A 17,646-nucleotide genomic window follows, 5' to 3' on the forward strand; every position below is an offset into this window, starting at 1 on the left:
TAGTGAGTCCCCATGATGACCTTTGAGGTGAGTGCTATTCTTCCCATTTTGCAGATGAAGAAATGGTGGCTCAGAGAAGCAAAGTGACCAGCTCAAAGTCACAGAGGCAGGGTTTGAACCCCAGGTCGGTGACACTCAAGAGCCAGCTTTCCTAGCCATCACTCCACGCTGCTCCTGCTACTTCACACCGCTTCCGCCTCTCCCTGAACACAGGGCAGAACTCCTGGCTATGCGGGGCCACCTGCCCACCCTGCCACCCGATGCGGGAGCTCACACTCCAGGGCAGGTCTGGAGCTCACTGATCCGTACTGGAAGGCAGCTGTTCTCAGAGCTGGGCACTCCTCCATCCACCCAGCCCCTCTCCCTTTGGAAGTGACCGGGAATGCCCCCCACCCCATCTCCTTGGAGTTGCTGCTCTGAACCACGTGCCTTTCCCAGTCTGACACTCACTGTGGACTTGCAGGACGACATCCCGGCGGTCCTCGCCCACCGCGCTCACAGCCACGCAGGAGTACCTCCCAGAGTCGGAGGCCCGGGCGCTGGTCAAGGTGAGGACCCGGCCCCCAGGGAAGACCTGTGACCCCAGGGGGAAGCCCAAATTAGGCAATTGTCCTGCTGTTGCACACCCCAAGGGGCAGAACCCCACGTGCCCAAGCTGGCCCTGCTGCCCGGCACACCCGGACAGCCTGCCCCAGACCCTCAGAGCCCCTCATGATGCAGGGAAACTGAGGGTTGCATCTGGGCCTCTGGACCTCTGCCAGCTGGCAGGCAATGACATTGGACCTCAGGAAGAGTCCTCTAGAGCCCCTCTGTCCACTCGTCACACATGGCCAGTGAGCCCTTGAAATGTGGCCAGGCCAAATTGAGACGGGCCCCAGGAACAAAATATGCCACAGACGAAAAAGAGTTAATATGAAAAGAAGAATATAAAATATCTCAATAACTATTTTTTATTGATCTCATGATGAAACGAAGCTATTTTGGATATAGTGGATTAGCTAACGTGTATTATTAACATTGATCTCACCTGTTTCTTTTTACTCAGTTTACTGTGGCTACAAGAACATTTACAATGACATAGATGGTTCATGTTCATGGAATGCATCATTACCATTGGGCACTGTGGCTCCAGCCTCTCTGTTCAGCCTCACCTCCCTCCAGCCCTCGGCCCTGGGCTATCACTGCTTCTCCCTCACCCTAAGCTCCCAGGGCCTGACCTCTGTCCCCAGCATCCACGGGAGGTGCAGGGAGGTGAGCCGGGGTCACCCAGTCCTACTGACCTGCAAGCCAGGGGTCCCTGCAGGGGACACAGGGTTTCCATCCTTCAGCCACATCAGTATGGGGCCGGGGGCACCGGTGGCATTGCAGGTCAGACGGACAGGGGTGTTGACCAACACAGGGCCTGGCAGGCTGGGTGGCAGCGTGATTCGAGGGGGCACTGCAGGACAGGGGTGACATGGGGCACAGGCTGAGCCCCACTGGGGCAAAGCAGGCAGGGCCCCTGGCTGGGCACCCCTGCAGGAGCACACAGTCACAGCAAAAGCACAAGGACAGCCATCCAGACACAGGCTCTGAGCCACTCCACTGCCCCTGAAGCTACTCATTCCATCCTTTCAACACCACCACGAGGCTTCTATAGATGGGAAACTGAGGCTCACAGACAGGAAGTCACCTGCCCTAAGGCTGACCAGCCAGGAAGCAGCACTCGCATGCAGGCCTCTGGTCAGCAGAAGGTCATTTACTATGGGGACAGGGAGGGGACCAAGGGTCCCTGGACAGTGCTACTTCCTAACTCAGGGGTGTGAGATTAAATACGGTATCACAGGCAGTCCCCTTTTGGCAGAAAACAGCCAGAAGATTCCATTGTATCTGGGAGGCACCAGCCATGATGCTCAGGGTCCCAGGCCCCTGCCCAGCTACCCACTGTTCTTAGATCCAACCTCTCCCATGGCCCATGAGGCCCAAGAGGTCCGGCCTCCATATGGCCACCAGCACCATCCTGGCCCCGTGGCCTCCTTTCAGTTTCTCAAATTCCCCAGGTCTTTGCAACCTCAGGCCTTGGCAGAGACCTCAGTGTAGGTATCCAAGTATCAAAGATGCCTCCTGGACTCCACAGGCCAGGTCAGTGCCCTGTTATAGGTGCTCAGTAGCACCTCATGTTTACCAGCTGTTATCACAATTGACATCAAGTAGTACTCTGGGGAATGATCTAATTTGCTGTGTCCTCCACTGACTGAAAGCTCTGAGGTCTGTCTTATTTAGGTCTGTAGGTCCAGTGTCTGTCCCAGAGCATGGACTCAATAAATGTGGTTGGATAGAAAGTGGATCAATGAAAGAATGGGTAGTTGAATGGGTGAATGGATGGTGAATGGGTGGATGGGTAGGTAGATGGATGGATGGATAGATGAGTTGATGGATGGGTGGTGGACAGGTAGACAAATGGACAGGTGGATGGGTGAGCAGACAGGTGGCTAGATAAATGAATGAAAGGATGGTTGGGTGGGTGGATGGATGGATGGATGGATGGATGGATGGATAGATGGATGGATGGATGGATGGATGGATGGATAGATGGATGGATGGATGGATGGATGGATGGATGGATAGATGGATACGTGGATGGATGGATGGATGGATGGATGAATTGATGGATGGATGGGTGGATAGGTGGATGAGTGGATGGGTGGATGGATGGATGATGGATGGATGATGGATGGATGGCTGATGGATGGATGGGGTAATGGATGGATGGGGTGGTAGATGGATGGATGAGTGGACAGGTGGATGGACAGACTAACAGACAAATGGATGAAAAGCCAACATTTTGGACAAGGGCCCTTAGAGGCCCAGGGATGCTCACCATTGACCCGTAGGCCAAACTGCAGCTCTGTGCTACCTGCCACATTGGATGCCACACAGCGGTAGCTCCCAGCATCAGAAAGCTGGGCTTGCTCAATGCGGAGAACTCTCCCATCTGCTGATACTGTCACTCCCATCCAAGAAGAGATAGGTTGGTGGCCCTTGAACCAGGAGACATCTGGGGAAAGGAAGAGAGATGCAAGGGGGAATGGAAGAGAGATGCAAGGGGGAATGGAAGAGAGATGCAAGGGGGAATGGAAGAGAGGTGCAAGGGTGCTGCCAGCCCGTCAGACTCTGCTGGTGTGGTGGGCATCCAAGAGAACCTTCCAGGGTGGCCACACTGTTTTTTCAGGCATTAGAGGTCAGAGTTCTTCATTCACAAAAGGGAGCCAGGGTGGAACCGGGCAATGTTGCCCAAGACAGGACCAAGGATGAAGAAGAAGCCCCATGGGCAGAGGCTGAGGCAGCCAGGAGCAGAGAGAGTCAAACTCAGCCCTGCCCTTCCCCTACCAGGAGACCCCCTCACCTAGGGAGCATTAGAGAACGTGGACCAGCCCAAAGCAGCAGCCTCAAAGCCAGGCTGGAACACGTGTATCTGCAGCTTGCCTTCATTCTGTCAGGCCGCGCCCCCCTGGAACTCAGCAGGCGTCCCCACGAGAGGAGGCAAATATCCCCAGGGCTCATAGGCCACAAGTAAAGCAGGGTGGGCCAGTTCAGATGAGAATCGGAGAAGGGCCCCCCTCCTGGGTCACTGTAAGCCTCACCCAGTCCCCTGTGCAAACACTCACACCCAGACCCCAGCGCCCGGCCCTTTCCTCAACTGCTGGTCTACAGGGGAGGACCCTACAGACCGGATGATGACTCTGAGGTCCTGATCCTCGCCCCCAGCCCCGGACAGCCCTGTGCAGTTGACTGTGAGTAGAAGCCCGGCAGGCCTGTTTCAGACCCCGGGCTCTGGACCTCAGCAGTGCCTTGGCCCGAAGGACGTTGTTGAAGAGGAAGAGAGGAAAATGAGAGAAATGGGGGGAAAGACCTGCTGATTTCTTCCCATTACGTCCAGTCAGAGGGTCCCTGGGTCACTCGCCAGCCTCATTAGACAGTGAATTGGCCTGGAAGTAGCTTTCAGCCAAGAGGAGGCGTCTTACCAGGAGGAGGCACGCCCGAAGCCAGACACTCCAAGGTCACTGAGGCATTTTCCAGCACTGCCTTGTTGACTGGGCCTGGCTCGATGTTGGGGGGCACTAGGGGCAGACAAGGAGAGACCCAGCTTGGTAGGTGTAAGCTCTGGGCAGCTCTAATCCCAGCCATCCCAGCAGTGCTGCTCCCTGCTCCCCATAGAAAATCCTAGACAACAGGGCTCTGAAACAACTCACGTCCTCAGACTAAGCAACCCCACTCCTGGAACCAAACCCAAGACCAAAGAGCAACAGGCTGCCATCCTTACAGCAATCATACAGCACCCAGCCCCCACCCCAGGACAGCCGACAGCCAGCACAGCCAGGGAAAGGGACAAGGACAGGGATTTCCCTGCAAAGAAACTCCCAAAATAAGCAAAGGTAAATATGAATGTGGGCAAGGGCTGCTACTAAAAATCCCACCAAAAGCAGCCAAAAGGGACTACAGAGCTATTGCTAATGCTTTCATTTCAGGGCTTTCTACTTCCTCTGAAGTTAAGTGCACAACTATGACTGAAAAACCTCCTCCCCGTCTCTAGCCACACATCCCAGCCCCAAGGGTCCCCAAGGGATCACCCAACATCCTTGGCCTGGGCCCTGCTGGTCACCCACATCCTCACCCAAAACCTTCAGGGCCACTTCCCTCTTGCTCTCCCCAGCCAGGTTGGTAGCGGCACAAGTGTAGATGCCCTCGTCCCTTAGGTCCGCCTTCTCAATCTGGAGGGGAGGGGACAGAGAGTGTGCCACAGGATGACAGGACATGGCGAGTGGCCAGGCTGCTGCCGAGCCCGGGGTCAGGAGCAGTGAGGCATGGGGACACTTTTGGCTCTGGGGGTTGGGTTCTGAGCCAAGCACTCAGATTCCAGGGATTCGTCCCATCTCCAGGCATACCGTTCCCTGTGCCCCCCGGCTGACATTTTCTCCCTCTGACAACTGAAGCTCCTAGGATCGGGAAGAGGCTGAGGCTCACCCTTTCTTCCTATCCCCAGGCTGCTGGGTTTTCCTCAGAGTCTCCAGGAAGCCCCCAGAGCAGCCCCTCCACCTGTGCCCAGCTGGCTCGCCAGCCCTGGGACCCCTGCACGTACCTGTAGGTTCCCCCCAAAGGCTGCCAGGGCTACACCATCCTTCCACCAACGGAGGCTTGGGGTAGGCACCCCATCCCCTACACATCGGAGGGTCACAGGCTGCAGGAAAGGAGCTGTGATGTTCTCACCCCCAATGATACTGACAGATGGGAACTCTGGTAAGCGAAAGAGTCAGGAAGAGCCTGGGTCAGAATCAGGAGGGGTACAGAGGGCACCCAGCAACCCCTTCAATGCCTGGGGGTGAGAAGGTGGCCTTGAAGGGCTGGCCAAAGGCTGGCATCTAGCTTCTGCCCACCATATCCCCCAGACACATGGCTTAGGGGAAAGAGCTCTAGACGGGGAGCCAGCAGAATAGTTATTCCCTTTAAAAATCCTCCCATCCATCTATGCACCCATGCATCTATTCATTCATTTATTCATCTACCTATCTGTCTGTCCATCCATCCATCCATCCATCCACCCACCCATCCATCATCTACCAACCCATCCAGCCAGCCATCCACCCACTCACCCTTCCATCCATCCACCCACTCATCCATCCACTCACCCTTCCATCCATCCATCCATCCATCCCTCCACCCATCCACCCATCCATCCATCCACCCACCCACCCATTCATCCATCTGCCCACTCTTCCATCCACCCAGCCACCTATCCACTCATCCATCCACCCACCCACCCATCCATCCATCTACCCGCCCATTCATCCATCTACCCACCCATCCATCCATCCATCCATCCATCCATCCATCCATCCATCCATCCATCCATTTACCCATCCATCCACCCGTGCTTCCATCTATCTACCCATCCATCCACCTTTCCATCCATCCATCCATCCATCCATCCATCCATCCATCCATCCATCCATCCATATCCATCCATCCATCCATGCATCTATCCATCCTTCTATCTGTCCACCCATTCATCCACCCACCCATCCACCCATCCACCCATCCACCCACTGATCTATCCACACATCCTTATGTGTGCTGAGCATCTACTCTGTGGCCAGAACTATACTCGGCCCCTGGACACAGCAGGGAAAGGCAGCTACCATGCTGCCCTCTCAAAGCTCACAGAGGTGGACAGTGGAGATGGACAACCAAATAAGTAATCCCAATGTAGTGGGTGGAGGGCTAAGGCATTGAGAGGTTGGGTAGTGCAGATGAGAAACATGGTAGAATCAAGGAAGTCCTCCTGGAGGAAGAGTATTTCAGGATATGCCTGAAAGATAAGGAGCTAGGGAAGCAAAGAGGAGGGAGAATGTTCCAGGCGGAAGGAACAGCATACGTAGACTCGAAGGTGAGAGAAAGAGGGTTGATATATTAAAAGAACTAAGTGAAGTTCAGCGTGGTTAGCATGAAGAGAGCAGATGGAGAAAGAGGAAGCTGGGGAGAGGAGTGAGGCCTAGGGGCTGGACAGAACAGAGGATAAGTGTGGTAAGTGGCCCAGCCAGCCTCTCACACTTGCGTCTCTGTGGGGAACTGGAAAGTCCAGCCCAGAAATGTCATCCAGAGAAGACCAGCCCCATGTCCTTCCAGGCCTGTTACAGTCCTCTGGCTCCACCCACCTCTGACATCTCAGGCTGCCCACAGTCCCAGAACCCCAGGTGCCCACTCACCATGCACAGACACCTCCACCTCGGCCCCGGCAGTGCCCGCCTCATTGGTGGCCTGGCAGGCGAAGAGGCCTGAGTGGTCCAGCTTCACATGGTCAATGTGCAGTGTGGTCCCCTGTGAGGCCACCTGCACCCCGGCCAGCTCCTCAGCTGGGCGACCATTCTGCAGCCACCTAAGATGAGCAGGGAGGAGGGCGGGTCAACCTGAGGACAGGGAAGGCCAGGCCAGGCAGGACAAGTGGGAAGCCCAGAAGCTCCTCCCACCTGCTCTCACCAGCTGCAGCTCCAGGCCTCTTTCCCAGTCCTGGGAACAGGAAGCCTCTCTCCTGTCCGCTTCCCCCACAACCTGCAAAGCACACGCTCTCTGTCCACCCCCAGCCCTGGCCTCCACCACCCCAGACTCACTGGATAGTGGGTACCGGGGAGCCTGAGGCCTGGCAGGGAAGTTCCAGGGGCTGTCCCACGATGGTGGTCACCTGTCCCAAGCCTTCAGCCACCAGGAGCTGTGGGGGCACTGCGGGCAGAACACACTCCTGGGTGTTTGCAGCTGAGCAGCCACTGGCCGCAAACCCTCCCAAGTCCCCAGTGCCTTTGGAGCGAGGCCCAGTCTCACCTCACCCTCAGGTCTCCCTGTCAGTGGCCCCTTCCCCAGGAGGCCTTCCAGGGCCACCCAAGGAGGGTGAGGGGACACCCTGGGCTCCCTAAAGGCTTGGGCCTGATTATTTAACATCTGCCTCCCCGGCAGACTGAGGGCTCAGGAGTCCGGTTGGCCTTGTTCCCAGCTTCATTTCCAGTGCTACCTGGGGCCAGCACAGCACTAGTACCTGAGATGCTTCGGCAATGGACGGAAGAGCAGGCGAAGGCCCTACCCCTCCTGCTGGGACCACACCCACAAGCCGGCCTTAGGAAAGTCTCCGTAAAGGGCCCCTCCATTGGCAGAAGGCAGAACGAGGTTCTCTGTCCTGGGTGACCCGGCCCAGGGTCCTGGGCACGGTCAGGGACCCTTGATCCTGGGGCTCCACCCTGCCCACTCCTAGCCCTGCCGGCCCCTCAGCCCAGGCCTCAGTGTCCTCATCTGTGTCATGCAATGAAGGGACACTGGTTACTTCTCCCCACCCTCCCTCCACTCCAGGAGCTCTCTCAGGACAAGCACGCAGCAGGTCTGGGCAGAGTCCACAGCCCAGGCAGCTCCGAGTGGAGTGGGCCGGGCTCACCCTGCACCTCCACGGAGTACTGCAGCACGGCTTCCCCGGCAGGGCTGCTGGCCACACAGCTGTACAGGCCCGTGGATGCCTCCCCCGGGCTCTCCAGCCTTAGCACGCTGCCTCCTGTCTCCAGCTGAGACTCGTTGCTCTCTGCCACAGGCAGCCCTTCGTGATGCCAGGTGAGGGTCGGGGGCGGGTGGCCTCTGGCCACGCACTCCAGCGCCACGGGCCTCCCAGCCACAGCCTTCACCACGTATGGTCTTCCGCCGGCGCCCTCGATGGTGGGTGGGACTGGAAAAGAGGCAGGGGGTGGTGGCTTGGGGACCGCAGCCGGACACTAGCCTGCTCTCATCTCAGCCCAACAGGCCCGCTGAAGCCCCTCAGCAAACCCACTCCATGTGAAACACTTCCTTCCCTCACCTCCACTAGCTGAACCCCCTGCTCAGACCCCGGGGCAGCGTTCTCACCCTCCTCAGCCCCTGGGTGCACCACCCCACCCCTGGGTGCGGACTGTTGCCTCTCCATCCCCGCTGCTACCCCGGCAAGCCCAGCATGAGTGGGACCAGGGCGGGCTTACTTGCATCCCCAATGTCTACACATGACAGGTCCAGTACCTGCTGGACTCAAATGAGACCCCCAGGGCCAGGACAGAGCTCTGCTCCTGGAAGTCCCCTCCCTCCCTGGTCTCAGGAGGCAAAAGACTGGGGCAGACCTGAGCCCAGATGGCTTGGCTTGGGGAGCTCCTAACTTAGCCAGCGACGGCCAAGGGGACCAGACGTTAACTATGCTTGGAGCTCATGGTGGCCATGCCAGAGGGGAAATTTCTCTCTTACCCTCAAGGAGCCTCTAAAGTTGCTGAGCTGATGAAGCCATTACCAGGGGACAAGGGGCAACCGTGGCCTGGGAAATGCTTCTTAACCTTATTTGGGCATAAGACCCTTTGAAAATGTAATAAAAGCATAGACATACACGTTTTCTATTTCATTTCCTGGGGGACCTTGGGGCCCAAAATAAGAGTCCCTGAACCAGCAGCAGGGCCATCTTCAGAGGCTGCCACAGAGCCCATGCAGCTCAACTGCCCTCTGGGGTCCCTGAGGCTCCGACACCCAAGCCCTTTGCATCTTTGGAAAACAGAGCTCCCGAACTGACTGCCCACGGGGGGCCGGGCTGACCCCTATCAGCTTGCACACTGCCCTCTCACACTTCACCGGGGCCTGCTCAGACCCATCCAGAGCCACCGACACCCTTTCCTCTGAGTTCTCCTTCCAAGGTCCCCAGAGCCAAGCCCCTCAGGGCTGAGCTGATGCTGAGGTTCCCAGCATGAGGTCTGGAGTCAGATCTGCCCACGTATGGACCGGGTCCCACCACCTCCTAGTGGTGTGAACCTGGAGAAACCTCTCCGCTCCAGGGCTTCACCGTGACCATCTGTAACTGGGGACACGAGACCTCAAGTCCCTTTGCCAGCTGATCAATTGAGCTGATGCTGCAAAGTACCCCTCTGGTCTAGCTTACAGAAGTGACTAACGAAGGGCAGTTAATTATTGTGGTGGTCACGGGGGTGTGGGCATGGTTCAGTGAAAAGGCCCACACCATGAGGGCAGACCTGGATTCTACACTTAGCTCCACCATGACCTCCCAGACGGGCCTTTCCACTCCTGGCCTCAGTTTCCTTACGTGTATGAGGGAAGTTGCATGAGCTGGGAGGACCCTTCTCCCTAGATAATGATTTGGTCCCATTATCCTTTTGCCTCTGACAACTCCAAGTGGCCACCTCGCCTTCCTTTGGAGACAGGCAGGGGCCACCATGACTGAGTCCCTCCCACTGCCCACGCCAGCTGCCGTGGCCCCTGGCTGCTCACCATAAACGTCCAGCCTGGTGGCCTTCTCTGCGGCCCCCACAGCATTGCTGGCCTTGCAGGTGTAGACGCCGGCATCTGAGCTCTGGGCCCTCCCCAGCTGCAACTGCCGACCGCCCCTAGTGTAGACCACCTCGGGGCTGGCGGGGAGCAGGGCCCCATCCTTGAACCAGGTGATGTTTGGGGTGGGCACTCCTCGGGCCTCACACAGAAGCTGCACCAGGTGGCCCTCCATGACAGCCACCTCACCTGTCTCGTTGGAGCCCCAGATAGTGGGGGGCGCTGAGAAGGAAAGTGGTAGGGGCTGGTCACAGACAGCCCCTGAGACCACTGGCATCTCCTCCAGGTCAGCAGACTCATGCCTTTGGCCCACAAGACACACCACAGGCTTCCATTGCGGGGGCAGAGAAGGCATGGGGGACAAAGGAGACACCACAGGCTTCCACTGCGGGGGCAGAGAAGGCATGGGGGACAAAGAGGGCGGGGTCTGGGGACAGATGGCAGAGGCCAGCATGGGGACATGCTGGTGTGGAAGGTACAGGAGGTGGGGGCGGGGCCACAGGCTTGGATTCCGGGCCCCGTTCTGCCTCTAACTCACTGGAATACCAGGGGTAAGCCACTTCCCCTCTCTGGGTCTCAGTCTCCCCATCTGTGAAATGAGGGACTGGACTAGATGAGGACTTTGCACACGGCTGGTCACCCACCACCGACGCTACCCAGGACGATTCTAGGGGGCACACGGGCACAGCATGAAATAACCGCATCTCAGAATGAAACGGCTACACCCCTCCCAAATCTTCTTCTATCCTGGTTACAGCAAGGAAAGGCTGCATTTGGTGCTACTATGCATGTCCCTGAACTTTCTAGCACTGTCTAGTCTCTGCTTTTTAGCACAGAGAGTACAGAGGCAGGCTGGGTACCCTCTGCGGAGTCCACGCCTTGAGGATTTACAACATTGCTTTACGGGGTGTTTGTTTTTTCAGCTTCCTCAGCCAAGCGGCACTGGTTTTCTGTTTACCGTTTCGATATCAAATATCTGTTATAAGAGTAAGTGATATTTAAATACATGTGTTTCAGCATAAGGAAGTGTGACTCATTTAAAGAAAAGTAAAAGAAATCATCACTCCAAGAGGTTCAGAAGTAGTAAATTTGGGCCAGGTACAGTGGCTCACGCCTGTAATCCCAACACTTTGGGAGGCCAAGGCGGGAGGATCACTTGAGGTCAGAAGTTTGAGACCAGCCTGGCCAACATGGTGAAACCCCATCTGTACTAAAAACACAAAAATGAGCTGCGTGTGGTGGCAGGTGCCTGTAATCCCAGCTACTCGGGAGGCTGAGGCAGGAGAATCGCTTGAACCTGGGAGGTGGAGGTTGCAGTGAGCCGAGATGGTGCCACTGCATTCCAGCGTGGGCAACAGAGAGAGAATCCATCTCAGACAAACAACAAAAAAAGGTAGTACATTTTTAGAGCTGGGATGGAAACCATGGGTTTGGAAAATGCTGGGCCAGATACCCTATCCCCTGACCCTGACCCTCACCCCGACCCCGGCTTTCTTGGACTCAGGGATCACTTACCAGGTTCCCCATTTCAGCCCTTACCCTCCCTCCAAGGCAGCAGGCAACCGGGCAGGAAGCTTCCCGTGTAGCCTGTGGCAGGGTCCCGGAAGGCGTTGGGGCTCACCATGAACTCGGAGCTGGAAGTCCCTGGCCTGCTGACCAGCTGGGCTGAAGGCCACACACTGGTATCGTCCCTCATCCCCCACGTGACTGCTGGTGATCCTGAGAACCTGGCCATCCTCCTGGACCTGCAGGTGAGGGCCTCCCGGAAGGACAGGCCTGGAGAGACGGGCAAGGGAAAAGTGCCGGTAAGGCCGAGGCGCTGATGGGGGCAGGCTGCACACAGGGAGTGTGTGGCTTGTGAAAAGCGAGGCTGGGCCATTCATTAGCACCAAGAGGTGGGAGCAACGCAAAGGCCCAGTAAGCAAGGAACGGATCAACAACGTGTGGTCCGTCCATGCCACAGAGCATTATTCAGCCACAAAAATGAAGGCAATTCTGACACTCTCCACAATACGAATGAACCTGGAAAACATGCCAAGTCAAAGAAACCAGACACAAAAGGCCACACGCTCTATGTATGATGCCAGTGACGTGAAGTGCCCCGAACAGGCAAATCCATAGAGCAGGAAAGCAGGCTGTGGTTGCCAGGCGCTGGGGAGAGGGGGACAGTGACTGGCTGCTGATGGATCCGGGGAGTCCTTTTGGGGTGATGGAATGTCAGGAACTAAATAGAAGTGAAAGTTGCCCAATGCTGCAAATGTACTAAAAGCCACTACACTGTACAACTTTTTTTTTTTTCTTGAGACTGAGTCTTGCTCTGTTGTCCAGGCTGCAGTGCAGTAGTGAGATGGCTCACTGCACCCTCTGCCTCCCGGGTTCAAGCCATTCTCCTGCCTCACCCTCCCAAGTAGCTGGGACTACAGGAGCCCGCCACCACGCCCGGATAATTTTTTTTGTATTTTTAGTAGAGAAGAGGTTTCACCGTGTTAGCCAGGATAGTCTTGATCTCCTGACCTCATGAGCTGCCCACCTCGGCCTCCCAAAGTGCGGGGACTGTCTCTTATACACATCTAGATGTGTATAAGAGACAGGGCTGATAGCTCCTGACCTCAGGTGATTTGCCTGCCTTGGCCTCCCAAAGTGCTGGGATTACAGGCGTGAGCCACCACGCCCAGCCTGTTATATAAATTTTACTTAGAGAAAAAGTGAGTTTACAAAAAGAGGCTGGGCACAGTGGCTCATGCCTGTAATCCCGGCACTTTGGGAGGCCAAGGCAGGAGGATTGCTTGAAGCCAGGTGTTCGAGACCAGCCTGGGCAACAAAGCAGGACCCCATCTGTACAAACATTTTTTAAAAAATTAGCCCGTTGTTGGTAGTGCACATCTGCGGTCCCAGCTATTTGGGGGGCTGAAGTGGGACGATCTCTTGAGCCCAAGAAGCCCAGGAGTTTGAGGCTGCAGTGAGCTGAGATCGTTCCACTGCACTCCAACCTGAGCAACTGAGCAAGACCCTGTCTCAAAAAAAAAAATGGAAAGGCTAAGTGATGAAAGACCTGAAGACCTTGCTGAGGCAAGAGTGGGGTCTCCCTGGCTCATCTCCCACAGGGTGGGAGGCGCCCCTACAGCCCTCAGTCTGGGCCCTGGGTGGCACATGCCATGCCTGTCAGCTCCCCCAGAAGAGTTCAACCTCCCCCAACCCCCACATCCAGCAGGCCCAGTCTAGGCACCACCCCACGCCATCCTCCGGTGGGAGCCACTCACTGCCTGTCCTTGGTCCACTCCACCTGGGGCGTGGGGACCCCTGAGGTCCAACACTGCAGCTCCACGTCTGCACCAGCCAATCCCAGCACCTCCTGAGCGGCCCCGGCTCCAAGCACGGAAGGAGGGGCTAGAGGTGAGAAGGGGTGATGGGTGGGAAACTGTTCAAACCCTCCAAGCCCTGCCTACCACGGGGCCTTTGTCTGTGCAGACCCCCAGTCTGGGCCCTCTCCTACCCGACCTTCCTGGGAAGCCCCCTAGAACCCTGGCCAGATGGGCTTGCCCTGGAGCCCTCAGCACCCAGGCTGCCCTTTTATAGCACTTGTGACACTAATGACTTTGCTCATCACCTGTCTAATGTCTGTTCCCTGAGCCTGACAGCTCTGTGAGGATGGGGGTTGGGTCTGTCATGGGCGCCTCTGTGCCCCCTGCTCTCCGCAGGCAATGTCTCCCCTCTCTCCCCGTGTGCCTGCAAGAGTTGGGGCTACAGGGTCAGATGCACTTGGGAGTTGCGGGGCTCAGGCCTCACTCACTGAGCACAAGGAGACGGAAGTCCCTCTGGGCGGTCCCAGCCTGGTTCTCTGCCCGGCAGGAGTAGAGCCCAGAATCACGCTCCTGGATCCTGGGGAAGTGGAGGGACTGGCCCCCGTCCAGCAGGCGGTGGCCACCCACCTTAGGGATCTGGGTAGGAGAGGCCAGAGGGAGCCAGTAAGCGGGGATCCAGCCACCACCCCCAGCATCAGTAATGAGGAAACTGAGGCCCGAGAGGTGGCCGGTGGCCAGAACGGTGCCATGCTCTCTGCCACGCAGCCCCCTGCCAGGCTTCATCACATGACCACCGTCCTCCACTGCCCTGAACCCCAGAGCAGGACAAAAGACACCTGTCACATCTCCCTGCCCCACCGTGGCACACGCAGGAACGCCCATCCAGAAGGCCTGTCCCCAGCCCAAATCCTACCCACAGCCCGCCCACCCTGGGGGGACACCCACCAGCTGCCCGTCCTTCAGCCACACGATCTCAGGGACCGGAAAACCGTTTGCGTCACACTCCAGCGTCAGGGACTGCCCGGCCATGCCCGACACGTTGGCCTTGCGCCCATCCTCCCGGATGCTGGGGGGCACTTGGGGGCAAGGAGAGCCAAGGAGCTGCTTCCCTGCCCCCTTAGAGCCACAGCCAAAGGGACCCCGTCTGGGCCATTCCCTCCCCTTCATCACTGGGGTTGAAGGAGGTCTGCCTGTCCCCGTCCGCCCAGCCACAAAGGGTCCTGTGGACCTGCAGATGGCCACAGCAGCCTTGCCCTGGGACCGACACACCCCCAGTCGTGCCCAGGGCCAGGTGCCACCCTTTCTGACACTCAGCTTTGCAGGGTGCTAGAGTCCCCTTGGATCCATCTGGTTCTACACCCAACCTGGTGTCACAGTGACCAGGGAGGGTCCCCCTGAATCAGAATATCTGAAGGTGAGGCCTGGCCATGCTTTTGTAACAAATGTCTTAAGCAAGTCATTACAGGGCAACTGGTCCTAGAGAAGCAGCAGGTGGCATTAGGAGCTGTTAGAACTGCCCAAGCGAGGTCAGTTCATCCTGCCAGCAGAGACCACTCCCCAGCCCACCGGCACTGCCCATGTTAAGGGGAGCCCCCTTCCTCTGCACATAGCACCCTGGATGTGGGGGTGGGCACGCTCCCTGCTGAGGATGAGAATGTGAGAATAGGCCAATGGTAACAGTTTTAACCCGGAGGTGGGCTCTGGGGCTCTGCACCGCCATCCATGCTCATTTTCTTTTTTTTTGAGACGGAGTCTCGCTCTGTCGCCCAGGCTGGAGTGCAGTAGCTTGATCTCAGCTCACTGCAATTGCAATGTCCGCCTCCCAGGTTTACGCCATTCTCCTGCCTCAGCCTCCCGAGTAGCTGGGACTACAGGCGCCCGCCACCTCGCCTGGCTAGTTTTTTTGTTTTGTATTTTTTAGTACAAAAATACTAATGTTTCACTATGTTAACCAGGATGGTCTCGATCTCCTGACCTCGTGATCCGCCCATCTTGGCCTCCCAAAGTGCTGGGATTACAGGCTTGAGCCACTGCGCCCGGCCCCATGCTCATTTTCGAAAGTAATTTTTAAAGTTTATTTTATGTAGAGACAGGATCTGTCTCTCCCAAACTGGTCTAGATCTCCTGGGCTCAAGCAATCCTCCTGCCTCAGTCTCCCAAAGTGCAAGGATTACAGGCACGAGCCATCACGCCCAGCCAAGGGGTCATCTTAAACTATCTTCACCTCTAGACCAGTATCAAAGACACTGATGGAATTCCAGGTGCTTCCCCCATGCTGTCTCCATGGGGGTCTCTCTAGGGAAGTGGGGTGTCCAGTACAACCTGCCACTGTCCCAGGCGCTTCCCCCATGCTGTCTCCGTGGGGGTCTCTCTAGGGAAGTGGGGTGTCCAGTACAACCTGCCACTCTCCCAGGCCCCTCAAGATCTCCCCGTCACTGGCACCTGGTGGCAGGACCTGATCCTCCTGTGTAGGAAGCTCTCGGGCCCTGGGGAACTGGCACTGCCACACCTGGGCACCCCGTGGTACTGTCAGACCCCCAGCATCACTGTGGGCCTCCGGCCGTATGCACTCCTGGGAGGAAGACAGGCCCATCCCTGGGTCCCTGCCGCTTTCCTCTCCTGCCCCCAGCTCTGGCTCCCTGCTCACCATAGACCACCAGCTTGGCTCTCCTGGACGTGGAGCCCACCTCGTTGGTGGCCTGGCACTCGTAGTCTCCACTGTCCGTGGGTGAGACGGAGGCCAGGAATAGAGAGCCCTCTTCCAGCACCGCCACACCTGGCCGGTCATGCAGGGGCTCCGAGGACAGGCCCTTCCGCCATGTGACCTGCGGCTTGGGCGTTCCTGGCAGGGTGCACAGTCATCAGTACGTACACCCTGACACCTTCCCCTCCACACCTGCACTGTCCCCCACACATCTCTTCTGTGCAAAAGGGGCTGACCCTCCAGGGACGATTCCAGGCACCTCCGTCCCCCCGAGGCTGGGAGGAGCATTTCACTCGGAGCTGTGGGCGTCCCCACACCCGCCACCTACCCACACTGTCCATCCATACGGCCTCCTGGGGTGCCTGAGGGACCAAGGCAGGGGACTGTATGCCTGTTTTCTGGTTCTCTTCAGAGCAAGGCCCCATGCAGTTCCCTCATTTAGAACTGCACCCCAACTGGCACCCCCAGCCCCTGCCCTCCCTGCTTTTCAGCCATTGTCCTCCATTCTCCAGTGACCGGAGGACGCATCTATGATTCAGGTCTCCGCTGCCTCTTATCTGTGCCCCCACCCCACAAGGGCCAGGCTCTTTGTTTTTTTCCCTGCTGCCACCGCCAGCCTCTAGCACAGTGCCTGGCACACAGTAGGCACTAAATCAATCAACGAGCCGAGCCTGCCGGTCAGGGCCTGCAGGAGGCCCCAACTCTGCTCAGCCTGCTCCTGCTCCTCCCTCCATGAGCCTGGGCCAGTCACTTTGCCAGCCACCACCCCCAGCCCCACCATGAGTGCCACACCCCCCGGCCCCTTGACCTCTAGGACACACCCCATGTTGGTCTGTGCACACAGCCTGGTACACGGTAGGTGTGCCAGAAATAGCTGTCCACTGGGCTGGAGTGGAGCTGTCACTCATGGGCCCCAAGGACAGGGCCTGCCCAGAGGGCGTCCCGTGTGGGCCGAAGCTGACAGCCCAGTCCTCCAAGTGACCCCTTGGAGGCACACTGCCCAGAGGTTGCAGCATGAGCCCCAGGCACGCGCTCTGCTGCCGCTCTCCTGGCCGTAGCTCTCACCTGCTCCCTGACCTCCACCAGCGCTGACTTAGGGGAGGCTGTGGGGTCCCCACACTTGCAGATCGGCACATCACTCCCAACCGCCTCTGCTGCCACCACTGGTCATCAGGACTGTTGTAGCTAACACTGATTATCAACAGAAAGGCCCGCCCCTGGCAGCGGGGACCCAGGGGTAGATACATACACTGTGGGCCGCTCACTCTTTCATCCTTTGAAGGACCAGTAAGCGTGGTGGTGGGCAAGACATGGCACGTGGAAGGCACACTGGCATCATCTCTGCAGGAGGGTGCTCTGCCCACTCCGCCCTACCCTGACTGCCCACCGTAAAGTGCCAGAGACCCTCCCTGCTGGCATGAGGGAAAGGGAGGGCCCAGGGCCCTGCTCCATGTCCACCCATGCTCTGCGTGTCCTTGGGCAACTTATTGAATCCCTTTGTGCCCATTTTCCCCTGGAATCCTCTGCCCAGAATGCAGGCCAGAATGTCCCACCACCAGCGGCTGCTACCCCCACTCCCCACCGTGGGGATACACACCACACACACACAACACGATACACACACCACACACCACACTACATACACGAAACACCATACACACATGCCACACACAAACATACACACCAAGCACTACACACACCACACACTACACACCAAACACCGTACACACACCACACGCGACATACATACCAAACAACACACACACCACACACCACATA

The 17,646-nt window shown here is 57.5% G+C and overlaps 1 protein-coding gene across 1 annotated transcript in view; it reads right to left on the reverse strand.

Moving 5' to 3' along the window:
* The window catches only part of HMCN2 (hemicentin 2), a 163,971-nt gene that overhangs the window by 83,087 nt on the left and 63,238 nt on the right, over positions 1 to 17,646 (reverse strand). Inside the window, exons 25-39 of the mRNA XM_011971201.1 lie at positions 15,811 to 16,005; positions 14,109 to 14,239; positions 13,652 to 13,799; positions 13,122 to 13,248; positions 11,483 to 11,637; positions 9,805 to 10,083; positions 7,955 to 8,236; positions 7,146 to 7,254; positions 6,744 to 6,913; positions 5,120 to 5,274; positions 4,655 to 4,751; positions 4,005 to 4,100; positions 2,861 to 3,037; positions 1,281 to 1,438; positions 451 to 574 (exon numbers count right to left, since the gene is read on the reverse strand). Of these exons, the coding sequence (XP_011826591.1) occupies positions 451 to 574; positions 1,281 to 1,438; positions 2,861 to 3,037; positions 4,005 to 4,100; positions 4,655 to 4,751; positions 5,120 to 5,274; positions 6,744 to 6,913; positions 7,146 to 7,254; positions 7,955 to 8,236; positions 9,805 to 10,083; positions 11,483 to 11,637; positions 13,122 to 13,248; positions 13,652 to 13,799; positions 14,109 to 14,239; positions 15,811 to 16,005 (2,403 nt within the window). The remainder of the gene's footprint in view (positions 1 to 450; positions 575 to 1,280; positions 1,439 to 2,860; positions 3,038 to 4,004; positions 4,101 to 4,654; positions 4,752 to 5,119; positions 5,275 to 6,743; positions 6,914 to 7,145; positions 7,255 to 7,954; positions 8,237 to 9,804; positions 10,084 to 11,482; positions 11,638 to 13,121; positions 13,249 to 13,651; positions 13,800 to 14,108; positions 14,240 to 15,810; positions 16,006 to 17,646) is intronic.

The sequence above is a fragment of the Mandrillus leucophaeus genome, unplaced genomic scaffold (genome assembly GCF_000951045.1).
Source record: "Mandrillus leucophaeus isolate KB7577 unplaced genomic scaffold, Mleu.le_1.0 Scaffold99, whole genome shotgun sequence".
In the NCBI taxonomy this organism is placed as follows: Eukaryota; Metazoa; Chordata; class Mammalia; order Primates; family Cercopithecidae; genus Mandrillus; species Mandrillus leucophaeus.